Source organism: Rhinolophus hipposideros, assembly GCF_964194185.1.
Source record: "Rhinolophus hipposideros genome assembly, chromosome: 13".
Classification (NCBI taxonomy): domain Eukaryota; kingdom Metazoa; phylum Chordata; class Mammalia; order Chiroptera; family Rhinolophidae; genus Rhinolophus; species Rhinolophus hipposideros.
The window spans coordinates 48,445,899-48,465,962 of record NC_138059.1 but is presented as its reverse complement, the minus strand read 5'-3'; the positions used below and the strand labels follow the sequence as shown (position 1 = coordinate 48,465,962).

Below are 20,064 nucleotides of genomic sequence, written 5' to 3'. Positions count from 1 at the left end.
TAACCCTAGAACACCCATGTGAAGGAGTAAGGGATGAGGAGAGGAATGATCCTCAGAGAAATGCTGCTTTTTTATTTTTTATTTATTTGTTGTCAACCTGAAAACCTTCTGTCATCTTTTGCTGTTCCTGTATTATGATATCAACATATTAACAATGATTGGGTGTTGTGAGGTAATTCTTGCCCAAGCCAGACATGCCCAGGACAGGCCTCGTTGTTGAGTGATGTTCCAGGTAAGGTTTTGTTTAGTTAAACCTATTTAGACACCACGAAAAAAATACACCTGCTTTTTATTTTACACCACAATGAGACAGAGTTCCACACATACAAAATAACCCAAAATTAAAAAGATAGGATAATAACAATTGTTCAAGTGAACTCTGGGAAAAGATGTGTCAGGTCACTGAAAATAAGGAGGTAAATTGCAAGTAATTTGGAAAACATTTGGCATTACCAGCAAATGTTGTACATGTACATATTCCATGCCTATCAATTCCATTCCCAGAAAATCCCTTCAACATCCACTCAGGAGAAATAAACATAGTCGTATATGATGATATTGTTGTCTTTAATAGCTAATAGTCGTCGTATTTAAAAATATATATATTTACCACAATCTTTTATAGATTTCAAAGCAAAATATTTGCAAAGATATTTGGGTCTGGAGGGTCATTTATGTGAAGAGTTTTACATGCCCATGCGCTGGTGAAAAACTTATATATTTTCACGAATTACGAAAAAAAATGCCAGCGTGAAGTGAGCCTCTGTAACGCTCCCCTGAAATTTACAACGAATCGGACAACAATAACTCCACAAAGGACTCCTTGCACAGCAGACAGGCAAGACGAAGAGGCCGACTACTGAATTCACCTCCAGGTGGGTGAATCGCGCGAGCGGGGGAGGAGGAAGAGGAGAAGTGCGGAGACAGAGCCGAGCGGGCGCAGGACACAGACCTAGCTCAGTGCTCGGAGCCCGCTGCTCCCGGATCTTCCGCAGCTGCGGGAGAGGGAAGGACTCGGACTGCTAGGGCTCCGCTTATGGCCCACAGGGCTGAGGGGGCAGCATACAAAACCGCTGAACACAACGCTCGCTCACGGCAGACCTCGGAGCAAAGACTGAGGGAAGAGGGCTGAAATCGATGGTTTAAGCCCTCACTGCCGAGCGGAGAATGGAAGCCTTAGGCACGGAGACTAGCCACCCCCTCCCTACCCTCCCAGAGCTCGCCCCGCCCCCACCCGCCCGGTGCTAGAAGCGATAAAGTAGCAGTGTCGGATCAAAGGACAGAATATTTGCTGCTCTGAGAACTGTGGACCGCAGACACAGATTCGCAGCTCAACTAGTTCCAGCAAAGGGGAGGGATCTGTGGAAGCAGGACTGGCTGTGGTGGTGGTCGCAGCCATTGCACTGGGCCACCTCTCACAACTCACCTCGCCCCTGGCCCCACCTATCTGGGCAGATCCCTGCAGGAGTAAACAGAACTGCTGAAACAAACGGGTTCTGAATCTGGTGCAGAAAGAGCTTTGGAACTGCAAAAGCTCTTCGCATACCTATCAACCTGTTGCAGAAGACACTCCTGTAGATGTCTAGGAAGAGAAATAGTAAATCAGTGATTGCCATGAATAACCAAGGCAACAAGATAGCTCAGAAAGAAAGTGAAAAGTCTCCAGAAAAGGAACTTAGAGATATGCACCTTTGTGATTTAAATGACAGAGAATTCAAGATCGCAATTCTGAAAAAACTGAACGAGATGCAAGAAAACACAGAAAGGCAGTTTAATGAACTAAGAAACACAATCAAAGAACACCATGAGCATTTTACAAAAGAGATTGAAATCTTGAAAAAGAACCAAATAGAATTTCTGGAGATTAAGAACTCAATAGAAGAAATTAACAATAAAATATCCAGCTTAGGTAGTAGAGTTGACCAGATGGAGGAAAGAATCAGTGATATCGAAGATAGGAACCTGGAATTTACACAGAGGGAAGAAGAAAGAGACTTGAGACTTAAAAGAAATGAAAGAACTCTACAAGAACTTTCTGACTCCATCAGAAAGAGCAATATAAGAATAATGGGCATACCGGAAAAAGAAGAAAGAGGGAAGGGAACAGAGAATATATTCAAACAAATCGTCGATGAGAACTTCCCAAACTTGTAGACAGAACTGGATCCTCGAATCCAAGAAGCAAATAGAACACCTAATTACCTCAATCCCAACAGGCCTTCACCAAGGCACATTGTATTGAAGCTGTCTAAAATCAATGACAAAGAAAGAATCCTCAAGGCAGCCAGGGAAAAGAAGACGGTAACTTACAAAGGAAAGCCCATTAGATTATTATCAGATTTTTCAGCAGAAACTCTACAAGCTAGGAGGGAATGGAACCAATTATTCAAACTATTGAAAGAGAGAAATCATGAGCCAAGAATAATATATCCAGCAAAGATCTCCTTTAGATATGAAGGAGGAATAAAGACCTTCCAGACATCCAGAAGCTGAGGGAATTTTCTAATACACGACCTGCACTACAACAACTACTAAAGGAGGCTATCAGACCACCATCAACAGGGACAACTTGTGGCAATCGAAACATAAAAAGGGGGAGCGTAAAGGCCTGAACTGGAATATGGGAATAAAGAAAGTAAGCGTACTGAAGAAACTGGAATACTCTAAATATCAAACTTTCTTTTACATAACCTCAAGGGTAACCACTCAAAAAACATCCAAATCTGAAATATGTACTGTAATAAAAGAAGAAACAGAGGGAAACATAATAGAATACCACCACACAGAAATAACAGACAACAAGAAAAAGACAAAGAAACAATGGAGACACAGCCTTACCAGAAAACTAAAGACAGAATGACAGGAAATCCTCACATATCAATAATCACCCTAAATGTAAATGGACTGAACTCACCAATAAAGAGACACAGAGTAGCAGATTGGATCAAAAAACTAAACCCAACCATATGCTGCCTACAAGAGACACATCTCAGCTACAAGGACAAGCATAGACTCAAAATGAAAGGGTGGAAATTGACACTCCAAGCAAATGGTACCCAGAGAAAATCAGGTGTAGCCATAATGATTTCCGATGAAACAGACTTCAGGGTGAAAAAGATAACAAGAGACAAAGATGGACATTTCATAATGGTAAAGGGGACTATACAACAAGAAGACATAACAGTCATCAATATTTACGCTCCCAATCAGGGAGCACCGAAATATACCAAGCAACTACTAACAGAACTAAAGGGAGAAATTGACCAAAACACAATTATACTAGGGGACTTAAATACATCATTGACAGCTATGGATAGATCATCCAAACAGAAGATAAATAACGAAATCGCAGCCCTAAATGACACATTAGATGAATTGGACATAATTGACATATATAGAGCACTTCATCCTAAAACATCAGACTATACATTCTTTTCTAGTGTACATGGAACATTCTCAAGGATAGACCATATATTGGGACACAAAATCAGCCTCAGCAAATTTAAGAAGATTGAAATCATACCAAGCATATTCTCTGATCACAAAGCTTTGAAATTGGATATCAACTGCAAAAAGAAAGCAGGAAAAAACACAAATACATGGAGATTAAACAACATACTTTTAAAGAACGACTGGGTCAAAGAAGAAATTAGAGGAGAGCTCAAAAGATACATAGAAACAAATGACAATGAAAATACATCCTACCAAAATTTTTGGGATGTCGCGAAAGCAGTTTTAAGAGGGAAATTTATATCATTACAGGCCTATCTCAAGAAACAAGAAAAATCCCAAATAAATAACCTCATGTTACACCTTAAAAAACTAGAAAAAGAAGAACAAGCGAAACCCAAGGTCAGCAGAAGAAAGGAAATAACAAAAATCAGAGCAGAACTTAATGAAATAGACAACAAAAAGACAATAGAAAAAATTAATGTGACAAAAAGCTGGTTCTTTGAAAAGATTAACAAAATTGACAAACCCTTGGCTAGACTCACTAAGATAAAAAGAGAGAAGACACTAATTAACAAAATCAGAAATGAAAAAGGGGAAGTTATCACGGACACCACAGAAATACAAAGGATTATCCAAGAATACTATGAAGGACTATATGCCACCAAATTTAATAACTTAGAAGAAATGGACAAGTTCTTAGAAACATTTAGCCTTCCAAGGCTGAATCATGAAAAACTGGAAAATCTTAACAGGCCGATCACCAGTAACGAAATTGAATCAGTCATCAAAAACCTTCCCAAAATCAAAAGTCCTGGACCAGATGGCTTCACCAGTGAATTCTACCAAACCTTCAAAGAGGATCTAATACCAATCCTGCTCAAACTCTTCCAAAAAATTGAAGAAGAGTCAGTACTCCCTAACTCATTTATGAGGCCAACATTACCCTGATACCAAAACCTGGTAAGGACAACACAAAAAAAGAAAACTACAGACCTATATCTCTGATGAATACAGATGCTAAAATCCTAAACAAAATTCTACCAAATCGAATACAACAATGCATTAAAAAGATTATTCATCACGACCAAGTGGGGTTCATCCCCGGGGCACAAGGATGGTTCAACATTTGCAAATCCATCAATGTGATACATCACATAAACAAAATAAAGGACAAAAATCATATGATTCTATCAATTGATGCAGAAAAAGCATTTGATAAGATACAACATCCATTTATGATTAAAACACTTACTAAAATTGGTATAGAAGGAAAATACCTCAACATAATAAAGGCCATATACGACAAGCCCTCAGCTAATCTCATAATTAATGGTGAAAAGCTGAAGCCCTTTGCTCTACGTTCAGGAACAAGACAAGGTTGTCCCCTATCACCTCTGCTTTTCAACATAGTGTTGGAAGTCCTCGTCAGAGCTATCAGGCAAGAGAAAGAAATAAAAGGCATCCAAATTGGGAATGAAGAAGTTAAATTGTCACTCTTTGCAGATGACATGATGCTATATATAGAAAACCCTAAAGACTCCACCAAAAAGCTATTAGAAACAATCAATGAATACAGTAAAGTTGCTGGCTACAAAATCAACGTACAAAAGTCCATTGCTTTCCTATATACCAACAATGAAATCTCAGAAAAAGAGATAGAAAAAAAATTCCTTTTGCAATTGCAGCAAAAAGAATAAAACACCTAGGAATGAACTTAACCAAGGATGTGAAGGATTTATATGCTGAAAACTATAAGACATTTTTGAAAGAAATTGAAGAAGACACAAAGAAATGGAAAGACATTCCGTGCTCATGGATTGGAAGAATCAACATAGTTAAAATGGCCATATTACCCAAAGCCATATACAGATTTAATGCAATCCCCATTAAAATCCCAATGGCATTTTTTAAAGAAATAGAACAAAAAATCATCAGATTTGTTTGGAACCACAAAAGACCCCGAATAGCCAAAGCAATATTTTAAAAAAAGAACAATACTGGAGGTATCACACTCCCTGATTTTTCCTTGTAATACAGGGCTACAATAATCAAAACAGCTTGGTATTGGCAGAAAAACAGACACATAGACCAATGGAATGGAATTGAGAACCCAGAAATAAAACCACATAAATATGGACAGATAATTTTTGACAAAGAAGCTAAAAACATACAATGGAGGAAAGACAGCCTCTTCAATAAATGGTGCTGGCAGAATTGGATAGCTACGTGCAAAACAATGAAACTGGACTGCCATCTGTCACCATGTACCAAAATTAATTCAAAATGGATCAAAGACTTAAGCATAAGACCTGACACAATAAACTGCATTGAAGAAAACATAGGTACTAAAGTTATGGACCTTGGGTTCAAAGAGCATTTTATGAATTTGACTCCAAAGGCAATGGAAGTAAAAACTAAAATAAACAAATGGGATTATATGAAACTGAAAAGCTTCTGCACAGCAAAGGAAACTGTTGACAAAATAATGAGGCAACCAACTGAATGGGAGAAGATTTTCGCAAACAGTTCCTCTGATAAGGGGCTAATATCCAAAATATACAAGGAACTCATGAAACTCAACAACAAAAAAACAAACAACCCAATTGAAAAATGGACAGAGGACCTGAAGAGACATTTCTCCAAAAAGGATATACAAATGGCAAATAGACATATGAAAAAATGCTCAACATCGCTAATCATCAGAGAAATGCAAATGAAAACCACAATGAGATATCACCTCACCCCAGTCAGAATGGCTTTCATCAACAAAACAAATAGTAACAAGTGTTGGAGAGGCTGTGGAGAAAAAGGAACTCTCATACACTGTTGGTGGGAATGCAGACTGGTGCAGCCGCTATGGAAGGCAGTGTGGAGGTTCCTCAAGAAATTACAAATAGAATTACCATATGACCCAGCAATCGCTCTCCTGGGTATCTACCCCAAAAATATAAAAGCATTTCTCTACAGAGACACGTGTACGCCAATGTTCATTGCAGCTTTGTTTACGGTGGCCAAGACATGGAAACAACCAAAATGTCCTTCGATAGATGAATGGATAAAGAAGTTGTGGTACATATACACAATGGAATACTATTCGGCGTTAAGGAAAGATGATATAGGAGCATTTGTGACAACATGGATGGATCTCGAGAGAATAATGCTAAGTGAAATAAGTCAGACAGAAAAAGCAGAGAACCGTATGATTTCACTGATATGTGGTATATAGACCAAAAAGAACAAGACAAACAAATGAGAAACAAAAACTCATAGACACAGACAATAATTTAGTGGTTACCAGAGGGTAAGGGGGTGGGGGGTGGGTGATGAGGGTAAAGGGGATCAAATATATGGTGATGGAAGGAGAACTGACTCTGGGTGGTGAACACACAATGGGATTTATAGACGATGTAATACAGAATTGTACACCTGAAATCTATGTAAATTTACTAACAATTGTCACCCCAATAAAATTAATTAAAAAAAATATTTTTTCTCACAAAAAAAAAGTTACATATTTTCATTTGACTATTTATATATCAGACCTCTGAATTTCCCATAGGACTTCTTAAATGCTCCAAAATGGCATAGAACAATTGTGGAAAGAGGACAGTACTATGACATGGGTGGTATCTATTTTTTTAAATTAATTAAGATCAAATAGTTTTAAATAATATGCATCAATATTCAATGAAGTGAGGTTTATGATTTTGCATATTTTGTTAAACTAATTTAAGTTATCAATCAATAGTGATAGAGAAAATAGTAATAATAAAGAGACAGGAATGGGGAAAGAGAAAATGTTTGAGTAGAAAGACAGAGAAAAAGTTGAGAAGCCATTCCTAGTAATATAGACGTGGCTTTAATATGCAAGTTACCACATCCCACAATGACATGTTCTGACTGTTCCTACACCAGTGTAGTCTTAGGTAATACCTTCAGTCTCCATGCTAACTCTTTTAACCATTCCTTCCAACTCCTTCGATAATTTCTACCTGCAATTTTCAGGTCACTAAAAGAAAATCAACAATATTTTTGAAATTCATTCCAGAATGCTTTTACATAGATGATAGATAGATAAATGATCTAGACATAGAAATAGAGACAGATATTTAGTGATTACATGCTAAATATCTATTCTCATTTTTTTAACTAATGTAGATGTTTAGCAGGTTTCTGAATGGAAACCTATGTGTAACTATTCTGGGACTGATTTTCTTTTGATTAGTATTCCAGAAAACTTTCATGACGGATTTTCTTTGATGAAAACCAAACAGTTGATGCAGAGTTTTCCGTATATATATGAAATTTACCAAGGGGAGAAACTCTATGGTCATTTATCCCTTGAATCACTACTTACATTGTGCTTTGTGAGGTTTGAAATATTAGTTGCTATTGCTTGTAGCCAGTCAATACAGTCTTCAGCAGAGAGGCATTGAATAATCCCACTGCAGACCCCATCCACAGCAATGACTTGAAAAGCATTCTGCCTATAGATATGTCAGAACAAATCAGATCAAAACATTATCTTATTTATATATTTGCAACTTGAAATAGTAGCTGTTGAAAAACTCTTCGTTCATACAATACATATACAGCTTCAAATTCATATTTGCTTACTTCACTTAATATCTCTGTTTCTAAATGGAACACTAAAGACACATTGAGACAATATATAATTTTGAATTACTAGAAAGCATCTTAAGATTTAGATAAATTTGGAAAAACTTTGGGTTATAAAATATATAGTATGTAAATGGAAGAATATCTAAGATATTTTAGAATTTTTTTACAGTTTATCATGAAATTATACATAAAAGTTCAGCCATTATTTTGGCTATCATCTCCTCTTGACAATTTTAATGCATCTTCTGATGTATAATTGAAAGATCACATTTAAAAAACCAAAAAATGTAAACATATTAAAACAAATTCACTTGACGTCATGACCTAGCATTTTGTCAGTTGGTAAATCACTTTCGACCTCGGTTAATTTATAAAGCAGCTCATAAAGCTTTAATGATTGACTTCTTTTTTTTTCTCCTGTATCAAGTTCTTGCATGGTTAGATATAAGCTTAATGAACAGGAATAGACAAAAACCCAAAATCAATAAAAGGTAACCAAATGTCTCATGCTTAAGAATTACTCTGTTGTATAACACTTTAGAAAATGCACAAACTATATTTAAATTCCAGCCAATTATAATGCAATAGAAACATTCTGTAGTTCAGTATTCAAAAGCTATGTAAAAATATGTATACATATGTATACATTTTAATATGTATACATATTAAAATATGTATACATATATACATCTATGCATATATACATGAATATACAATATACATACATATATACATATATACATATATATTAAATATGTATACATATATATGTAAAGATATGTATACATATGTATACATATTAAATATGTATACATATATATTCCAAATAAATACCTTTTCTGCCTCTTCTGAGTTTTGTAACTAGATATTTGTTGACATTAGACATGATTTTATTCCTCCAAACAAAGTATACTCCACAGAGCATATGTCTGGCTCAGCTTCATCACTAGGCCTGTGTCACTCTTTCTTCCCATAAGAACCAGTCCCTATCTCTGAACTAGGCATGTGGTAAAACCTTTTTCCTCTAAGATATTCTGCATCGAAATTATTAATATTTTTAGAGAAATTTGCTCTCATCTCTTTGACCAAGCACTTTCAACTGATAACAAGGAAGTGTTCAAATACACTATTTTTTTTGTTTTATCTTAAACTACATGAAACGCCTTTAGTAAGTTCAACTATTGTTTCTCTCTGAAATAATGTTCTTTTGAATTTGTGAAAAGAAAAAAAAGATGCATAGCATGTAAAGAACATTATACTTTATATGATTTCCTTAGCTTTAATTTTGATATTCAATAGTGAATAAGACTTTTTAAATCCAGAAAGGTCAACCACCCATGGAAAATGAGTTAACTTAAAATAATTTGAGTTTAGCAATATACATTTCTTTCTGCTCTCTGATCATCATAAGCATTACTTAATGAACAACAAATTAAAACATGTCTTGACATACTTGTTTTTTCTGCTTTAAATGAATCATGGCAGTTTGATAGTTTTAACTGATTATGGTTAATAGACTTACACCAAATCTACAATCTATATATATGTAACATCGGTCCTAGATGAAATGATTCTGAAGACTAACCTTTATTAAACCTAGACTATATATTAACATATATCACTTTCACATTGTATTTTCACTTTAAGGTTGATTTGATGGAAACTCTTGCATGACAATATCTGAATTATTTGAACAGTTTCTTTGCTTACATAAGATTTCTTGCAAAATAGGCTGATCATAGAGATTGCTACTCGGGTCATAGTTCTGCCTCTAATATTGAATAAGTGAGAGTATTGATAAATTAGTCCACTTCTGCCTCAATTTCCCCTAAAGGAAAATAAAAATAATATACTTTGCAATTTAGCAATTATTTATGGAGTAACTGGTGGGATCCAAATACTTTTACTGAAGCTCTATGAATACTTTTCCTTTGAATGTTCAATTAATATGTGGTCTTTTTTTAAATTAAATTTATTAAGGTGACAATTGTTAGTAAATTTACATAGATTTCAGGTGTACAATTCTGTATTACATCGTCTATAAAGCCCATTGTGTGTTCACCACCCAGGGTCAGTTCTCCTTCCATCACCATATATTTGATCCCATTTACCCTCATCACCCACCTCCCCACCCCCTCACCCTCTGGTAACCACTAAATTATTGTCTGTGTCTATGAGTTTTTGTTTCTCATTTGTTTGTCTTGTTCTTTTTGGTTTATATACCACATATCAGTGAAATCATACGGTTCTCTGCTTTTTCTGTCTGACTTATTTCACTTAGCATTATACTCTCAAGATCCATCCATGTTGTCACAAATGCTCCTATATCATCTTTCCTTAACGCCGAATAGTATTCCATTGTGTATATGTACCACAACTTCTTTATCCATTCATCTATCGAAGGACATTTTGGTTGTTTCCATGTCTTGGCCACAGTAAACAAAGCTGCAATGAACATTGGCATACACGTGTCTCTATAGAGAAATGCTTTTATATTTTGGGAGTAGATACCCAGGAGAGCGATTGCTGGGTCATATGGTAATTCTATTCGTAATTTCTTGAGGAACCTCCACACTGCCTTTCATAGCAGCTGCACCAGTCTACATTCCCACCAACAGTGTATGAGAGTTCCTTTTTCTCCACAGCCGCTCCAACACTTGTTACTATTTGTTTTTTTTTTTTTTTTATTAATTAATTTATTTAATAGTTTCAGGTGTACAAAACAAGGTAATACTTAAACTATTTGTTTTGTTGATGAAAGCCATTCTGACTGGGGTGAGGTGATATCTTATTGTGGTTTTCATTTGCATTTCTCTGATGATTAGCGATGTTGAGCATTTTTTCATATGTCTATTTGCCATTTGTATATCCTCTTTGGAGAAATGTCTCCTCAGGTCCTCTGCCCATTTTTCAATTGGGTTGTTTGTTTTTTTGTTGTTGAGTTTCGTGAGTTCCGTGTATATTTTGGATATTACCCCATTATCAGAGGAACTGTTTGCGAAAATCTTCACTCATTCAGTTGGTTGCCTCATTATTTTGTCAACAGTTTCTTTTGCTGTGCAGAAGCTTTTCAGTTTCATATAATCCCATTTGTTTATTTTAGTTTTTACTTCCATTGCTTTGGAGTCAAATTCATAAAATGCTCTTTGAACCCAAGGTCCATAACTTTAGTACCTATGTTTTCTTCAATGCAGTTTATTGTGTCAGGTCTTATGCTTAAGTCTTTGATCCATTTTGAATTAATTTTGGTACATGGTGACAGATGGCAGTCCAGTTTCATTGTTTTGCATGTAGCTATCCAATTCTGCCAGCACCATTTATTGAAGAGGCTGTCTTTCCTCCATTGTATGTTTTTAGCTTCTTTGTCAAAAATTATCTGTCCATATTTATGTGGTTTTATTTCTGGGTTCTCAATTCTATTCCATTGGTCTATGTGTCTGTTTTTCCGCCAATACCAAGCTGTTTTGATTATTGTAGCCCTATAGAACAAGCAAAAATCAGGGAGTGTGATACCTCCAGTATTTTTATTTTTTTTTAATATTGCTTTGGCTATTCGGGGTCTTTTGTGGTTCCAAACAAATCTGATGATTTTTTTTTCTATTTCCTTAAAAAATGCCATTGGGATTCTAATGGGGATTGCATTAAATCTGTATAGGCTTTGGGTAATATGGCCATTTTAACTATGCTGATTCTTCCAATCCATGAGCACGGAATGTCTTTCCATTTCTTTGTGTCTTCTTCAATTTCTTTCAAAAATGTCTTATAGTTTTCAGCATATAAATCCTTCACATCCTTGATTAAGTTCATTCCTAGGTGTTTTATTCTTTTTGCTGCAATTGCAAAAGGAATTGTTTTTTCTATCTCTTTTTCTGAGATTTCATTGTTGGTATATAGGAAAGCAATGGACTTTTGTACATTGATTTTGTAGCCAGCAACTTTACTGTATTCATTGATTGTTTGTAATAGCTTTTTGGTGGAGTCTTTAGGGTTTTCTATATATAGCATCCTGTCATCTGCAAAGAGTGACAATTTAACTTCTTCATTCCCAATTTGGATGCCTTTTATTTCTTTCTCTTGCCTGATAGCTCTGGCGAGGACTTCCAACACTATGTTGAAAAGCAGAGGTGATAGGGGACAACCTTGTCGTGTTCCTGAACGTAGAGCAAAGGGCTTCAGCTTTTCACCATTAATTATGAGATTAGCTGAGGGCTTGTCGTATATGGCCTTTATTATGTTGAGGTATTTTCCTTCTATACCAATTTTAGTAAGTGTTTTAAACATAAATGGATGTCGTATCTTATCAAATGCTTTTTCTGCATTAATTGATAGAATCATATGATTTTTGCCCTTTATTTTGTTTATGTGATGTATCACATTGATGGATTTGCGAATGTTGAACCATCCTTGTGCCCCGGGGATGAACCCCACTTGGTCATGATGAATAATCTTTTTAATGCATTGTTGTATTCGATTTGCTAGAATTTTGTTTAGGATTTTAGCATCCGTGTTCATCAGAGATATAGGTGTGTAGTTTTCTTTTTTTGTTTTGGTATCAGGGTAATGTTGGCCTCATAAAATGAGTTAGGGAGTACTGACTCTTCTTCAATTTTTTGGAAGAGTTTGAGCAGGATTGGTATTAGATCCTCTTTGAAGGTTTGGTAGAATTCACTGGTGAAGCCATCTGGTCCAGGACTTTTGATTTTGGGAAGGTTTTGGATGACTGATTCAATTTCCTTACTGGTGATCGGCCTGTTAAGATTTTCCAGTTCTTCATGATTCAGCCTTGGAAGGCTAAATGTTTCTAAGAACTTGTCCATTTCTTCTAAGTTATTAAATTTGGTGGCATATAGTCCTTCATAGTATTCTTGGATAATCCTTTGTATTTCTGTGGTGTCCGTGATCACTTCCCCTTTTTCATTTCTGATTTTGTTAATTAGTGTCTTCTCTCTTTTTATCTTAATGAGTGTAGCCAAGGGTTTGTCGATTTTGTTAATCTTTTCAAAGAACCAGCTTTTTGTCACATTAATTTTTTCTATTGTCTTTTTGTTCTCTATTTCATTTAGTTCTGCTCTGATTTTTGTTATTTCCTTTCTTCTGCTGACCTTGGGTTCCGCTTGTTCTTCTTTTTCTAGTTTTTTAAGGTGTAACATGAGGTTAGTTATTTGGGATTTTTCTTGTTTCTTGAGATAGGCCTGTAATGATATAAATTTCCCTCTTAAAACTGCTTTCGCGACATCCCAAAAATTTTGGTAGGATGTATTTTCATTGTCATTTGTTTCTATGTATCTTTTGAGCTCTCCTCTAATTTCTTCTTTGACCCAGTCGTTCTTTAAAAGTATGTTGTTTAATCTCCATGTATTTGTGTTTTTTCCTGCTTTCTTTTTGCAGTTGATATCCAATTTCAAAGCTTTGTGATCAGAGAATATGCTTGGTATGATTTCAATCTTCTTAAATTTGCTGAGGCTGATTTTGTGTCCCAATATATGGTCTATCCTTGAGAATGTTCCATGTACACTAGAAAAGAATGTATAGTCTGATGTTTTAGGATGAAGTGCTCTATATATGTCAATTATGTCCAATTCATCTAATGTGTCATTTAGGGCTGCGATTTCGTTATTTATCTTCTGTTTGGATGATCTATCCATAGCTGTCAATGATGTATTTAAGTCCCCTAGTATAATTGTGTTTTGGTCAATTTCTCCCTTTAGTTCTGTTAGTAGTTGCTTGGTATATTTCGGTGCTCCCTGATTGGGGGCGTAAATATTGATGACTGTTATGTCTTCTTGTTGTATAGTCCCCTTTACCATTATGAAATGTCCATCTTTGTCTCTTGTTATCTTTTTCAGCCTGAAGTCTGTTTCATCGGAAATCGTTATGGCTACACCTGATTTTCTCTGGGTACCATTTGCTTGGAGTGTCAATTTCCACCCTTTCATTTTGAGTCTATGCTTGTCCTTGTAGCTGAGATGTGTCTCTTGTAGGCAGCATATGGTTGAGTTTAGTTTTTTGATCCAATCTGCTACTCTGTGTCTCTTTATTGGTGAGTTCAGTCCATTTACATTTAGGGTGATTATTGATATGTGAGGATTTCCTGTCATTCTGTCTTTAGTTTTCTGGTAAGGCTGTGTCTCCATTGTTTCTTTGTCTTTTTCTTGTTGTCTGTTATTTCTGTGTGGTGGTATTCTATGATGTTTCCCTCTGTTTCTTCTTTTATTACAGTACATATTTCAGATTTGGATGTTTTTTGAGTGGTTACCCTTGAGGTTATGTAAAACAAAGTTTGATATTTAGAGTATTCCAGTTTCTTCAGTATGCTTACTTTCTCTATCCCCATATTCCAGTTCAGGCCTTTACACTCCCCCTTTTTATGTTTCGGTTGCCACAAGTTGTCCCTGTTGATGGTGGTCTCATAGCCTCCTTTAGTAGTTGTTGTAGTGCAGGTCGTGTATTAGAAAATTTTCTCAGCTTCTGGATGTCTGGAAAGGTCTTTGTTCCTCCTTCATATCTAAAGGAGATCTTTGCTGGATATATTATTCTTGGCTCATGATTTCTCTCTTTCAATAGTTTGAATATTTGGTTCCATTCCCTCCTAGCTTGTAGAGTTTCTGCTGAAAAATCTGATGATAATCTAATGGGCTTTCTTTTGTAAGTTACCGTCTTCTTTTCCCTGGCTGCCTTGAGGATACTTTCTTTGTCATTGATTTTTTTTAAAATTTTTTTTATTTATTAGTTTCAGGTGTACAAGACAAGGTAATACTTAGACGTTCATCATTTATATCCCTCACACTGTGAACCCACCTCCCCCTATCCACTATCCCTCCGACCTCACACTGAACCATCACATTATATATATAAAATTATAGTTGGCATTCATTAATGTTTAGCTTCTGGTGTACAATGCCATGATCAGGTATCCACAGTATCCCTGAGGTGGTCTCCCAAATAGGACTCATGTCCATCAGATACCCAACAAAATATTTACAACATTATTGAATACCTTCCCCAAATTAATTTTCAAAAAAACCCTAAGGCCATCTTGTGGTTACCAGCTGCTTCCAAATCCCTTCACCTTTTTCCTTATCCCCAACCCCCCACACACACCCATCTAACCACTCTCGGTTTTTTCTTTGTGTCCCCAAAACTGTTTCTGATTAGTTCATTCACATAGTCTTTGTCATTGATTTTAGACAGCTTCAATACAGTGTGCCTTCGTGAAGGCCTATTGGGATTGAGGTAATTAGGTGTTCTATTTGCTTCTCGGATTCGAGGATCCAGTTCTGTCCACAAGTTTGGGAAGTTCTCATCGACGATTTGTTTGAATATATTCTCTGTTCCCTTCCCTCTTTCTTCTCCTTCTGGTATGCCCATTATTCTTATATTGATTTTTCTGATGGAGTCAGAAAGTTCTTGTATAGTTCTTTCATTTCTTTTAAGTCTCAAGTCTCTTTCTTCTTCCATCTGTGTAAATTCCAGGTTCCTATCTTCGATGTCACTGATTCTTTTCTCCATCTGGTCAACTCTACTACCTAAGCTGGATATTTTATTGTTAATTTCTTCTATTGAGTTCTTAATCTCCAGAAATTCTATTTGGTTCTTTTTCAAGATTTCAATCTCTTTTGTAAAATGCTCATGGTGTTCTTTGATTGTGTTTCTGAGTTCATTGTACTGCCTTTCTGTGTTTTCTTGCATCTCGTTCAGTTTTTTCAGAATTGCAATCTTGAATTCTCTGTCATTTAAATCACAAAGGTGCATATCTCTAAGTTCCTTTTCTGGAGACTTTTCACTTTATTTCTGAGCTATCTTGTTGTCTTGGTTATTCATGGCAATCACTGATTTACTATTTCTCTTCCTAGACATCTACAGGAGTGTCTTCTGCAACAGGTTGATAGGTATGCGAAGAGCTTTTGGAGTTCCAAAGCTCTTTCTGCACCAGATTCAGAACCTGTATGTTTCAGCAGTTCTGTTTACTTTTGCAGGGATCTGCCCAGATAGGTGGGGCCAGGGGCGGGGTGAGTTGTGAGAGGTGGCCCAGAGCAATGGCGGTGACCACCACCACAGCCAGTCCTGCTTCCACAGCTCCCTCCCCTTTGCTGGAACTAGTTCAGCTGCGAATCTGTGTCTGCGGTCCACAGTTCTCAGAGCAGCAAATAATCTGTCCTTTGATCCGACACTGCTACTTTATCGCTTCTAGCACCAGGCAGGTGGGGGCGGGGCGAGCTCTGGGAGGGTAGGGAGGGGCGGCTAGTCTCCATGCCTAAGGCTTCAGTTCTCCACTCGGCAGTGAGGGTTTAAAGCACCGATTCCAGCCCTCTTCCCTCAGTTTTTGCTCCGAGGTCTGCCGTGAGTGAGTGTTGTGTTCAGCGGTTTTGTATGCTGCCCCCTCAGCCCTGTGGGCCGTAAGCGGAGCCCTAGCAGTCCGAGTCCTTCCCTCTCCCGCAGCTGTGGAAGATCCGGGAGCATCGGGCTCCGAGCACTGAGCTAGGTCTGTGTCCTGTGCCCACGCGGCTCCGTCTCTGCACTTCTCCTCTCCCTCCTCCCCCGCTCGCGCGATTCACCCACCTGGAGGTGAATTCAGTAGTGGGCCTCTTCGTCTTGCCTGTCTGTTGTGCAAGGAGTCCTTTGTGGAATTATTGTTGTCCGATTCATTGTAAATTCCAGGGAAGCGTTACAGAGGCTCACCTCACGCCGCCATTTTTTCCCCCAGGGCTAATATGTGGTCTTGATAGCAGTATTTGAGAGTATTTAGTGGGAATGTCTCCACATGGACTTTTTGTTTCATTAAGGATTTAATAAGAACTGCAGTGCTTTTGATTTTATTTGTAGCCTTTACAGAATGTAATTCTTTGAGTGAAGATAATTTAAAAATAAAATTGTTTCATGTTATTTGATTGTACAAGGTGTTAAATAATCGAACAATACAGTGAATGTTTAAATAAAAAAATATTACAGTAAAAGATACATTCCCATTAATTCCCCTAAAGATACCCCCTCTTGCTTCGAGTGCACATATTCCATTGTTCTTGCCACTTTCTGAAGAAGTTATGGAAGTCCTATACTTTGTGAGCATCTTTAGTTTTGCTGTCATGGCTGTCTTAATATCCTGAATCATTTTGACTTTGGAGAAGAGACATAAGTCGCATGGTGCCAGATCTAGGGAATAAAGTGGATGCGGACAAACCATAATGTTTTTATTTGACAGAAATTGTCCTGTACCAGAAGTAATGTGTGACATAGAGCATTGTCATGATGGAGGATGATTTATGGCACACTTTAAAACACACCTTCTCTCAACCATAGCTCACACCCGACTCACTGCACCGAACAAGTTGAAACTTGTCCCACACTGTTACTAAGGTTTGATGTGCAACTTCCATATTGAAGACCCCTGCCTTTTCTTTGGACAGCACTCTGCAGCAGCATTCACCACATTTTCTGATCACAATGGAAAGGCTCCATGTCACCACTGCTTCTGGTACAGCAATTTCTGTCGAATAAAAACATGCCCTCATCCACATCATTCACTGGATCTGGCACTGTGCAACTTCTGGCTCTTCCCCAATGTCAAAATGACCATGAAAGATAAACATTTTGAATCATTGAGGACATTGAGGCAGCCATGACAGCACAACTAAAGACACTCATGAAAGAGGACTTTCAGAACTGGTTCAGAAAGTGGCAAAAATGATGGGATAAGTGTGTTTGAAGCCAGGGGGGTTATTTTGAGGGGGTTAATGGCAACTTGTTTTTTACTGCAATTTTTTTTTATTTAAACTTTCACACTGTGGCATATATTTTCTGAAATCAGTAAACTCCATTACCCATTTATTTAGTATTGTAAGACATTAAACTCCAACATTTGTAGCAGTCTTGAGGATACCCAGACAAAATTATGATACTTAGTACACACACACACACACACACACACACACACACACACACGCACGCTCACACACACACACACACAACACATATATTTGTTGAAAAAGTTATGTAATTAAAGAGTTAGATAATCTTAAGTTTTGAGTACAGATTCTTTTTCCACTCTCTGTTCAGTATCTTTCATATTTTTCTAGGAATTCTTGGTCATTGCCTTGGCAATAAAAATTATTCTCAATGTTGCTGAATTTCAAATTAGGTTTTTTTATTTAAAATAAAAATTTAATCTTTGTATGAAAAATACACTGTTCACTATACACATCTATAAATAACTTTCAATATACCATATATGTTATATATAATATATATATAATATATATATATATATATATATATATATTTCTGATTAATACAATAATTATTGTTTTGATTCATTGTTGATTATATATAACATATGAAGTCATATGCCTAAAATTCCCTTCTATCCCACTCCATTTATTAGCTGTATGGTTATTACAAGTAACAATGTTATGTAACTCTCTGACCTACAACTTCTTTGCACGTAAAATAAACATGGCAACATTTTTCTCTCATACCTCACATATTTAGAAACTTTTTTAGAGCAGTTTTAAGTACACAGCAAAATTAAGAAGAATGTCCTATATACCTCCTGCCACCACACATGCACAGCCTCCCCAATTATCAGCACCCCCTACTAGAGTGGTACATTTATTACATTTGATGAACCAACCCTGACACATCATTATCAACCAAAGTCCTAAGTTTACATTAGGGTTTACTCGTGGTGTTCTACATTCTATAGGTTTGGACAACATATAACTCTCATTATATTATAAAGAGTATTTCCTCTGCCTAAAAATTCTCTCTGCTTTGCCTATTCATAAATACCAACACCCCATTATCCCCAGCTCTGGCAATCACAGATCTTTTTATTGTCTCCATTGTTTTGCCTTTTCTAGAGTATCACATAGTTGGAATCATAAAGTATATAGCTATTTCAGATTGTTTTTTTTTTCATTTTTAATAATATGCATTTATGGTTCCATCATGTCCTTTCATGACTCAATCATTAATTTTTTTTTCAGCACTGAATAATCTACTGCCTGGATGTACCACATTTTATTTATTCATTTACCTACTGTAAGATGTCTTGCTTTCAAGTTTGGCAATTGTGAATAAAGGTGCTATAAATATCTGTTTGCAGGTGTTTGTGTGGACATAAGTTTCAACTCCTCGGGGTAAATATCAAAAATTGTGATTGCTGGATTATATGGTAAGAGTGTTTTTAGTTTTGCATTAAACCACCAAGAGTCTTTCAAAGTGGCTGTACTATTTTTCTTTCCCACCAGCTATAAATGAGATTTCCTGTTGCACCATATCCTCCCTCACCAGCATTTGATGTTGTCAGTGTTCTGGGTTTTCAACACCCTAACAGGTGCATAGTGATATATCATTTTTGTTTTAATTTACATTTCTTGATGACATAAGATGTGAGCATCTTTTGATATGTTTATTTACCATAGTATAACTTCTTTGGTCTAGTAAGATTTTTAGCTCACTTTTTGGTAGTTTTTTCTCATTTTTGAATTTTAAGAGTTCTTTGTATATTTTGCATAAGAGCTCTTTGACAGTTGTGTCTTCTGTATTTTCTCCCAGCCTGTGTGTTTTCTTCCCATTCTCTTGACATTGTCTTTGGCCGAGCAAAAGTTTTTAACTTTGATGAAGTCCAGCATATTGATTATTTCTTTTGTAGATCATGTCTTTGGTTTTATATCTAACAAATCATTGCCAACATTATCTAAACTTTCTTCTATATTATCTTCTAGGAGTTTCATAGTTTTGTGTTTTATGTTTAGTCTTTGATTGATTTTGAATTAATTTTTGAGAAAAGTGTAAGATCTGTATCTAGATTCTTGTGTGTGTGTGTGTGTGTGTGTGTGTGTGTGTGTGTCCATCTGTTCCAGCACCATTTGTTGAAATGACTGTTTTCTCCATTATATTCCTTTTGCTCCTTTGTCAAAGATCTATTTGACTATATTTAGGTGAGTCTAGGATGGGTTATCTATTCTCTTCCATTGATCTATTTATCTA

The 20,064-nt window shown here is 36.3% G+C and overlaps 1 protein-coding gene across 7 annotated transcripts in view; it reads right to left on the bottom strand.

Annotated features, from left to right (window-relative positions):
- Positions 1–20,064, bottom strand: part of SNTG1 (syntrophin gamma 1) — an 894,682-nt gene that overhangs the window by 295,008 nt on the left and 579,610 nt on the right. For all 7 annotated transcript variants that reach the window (XM_081070081.1, XM_081070082.1, XM_081070080.1 and 4 more), the window contains one exon: positions 7,811–7,940. In XM_081070081.1, coding sequence (XP_080926207.1) covers positions 7,811–7,940 — 130 coding nt within the window. The remainder of the gene's footprint in view (positions 1–7,810; positions 7,941–20,064) is intronic.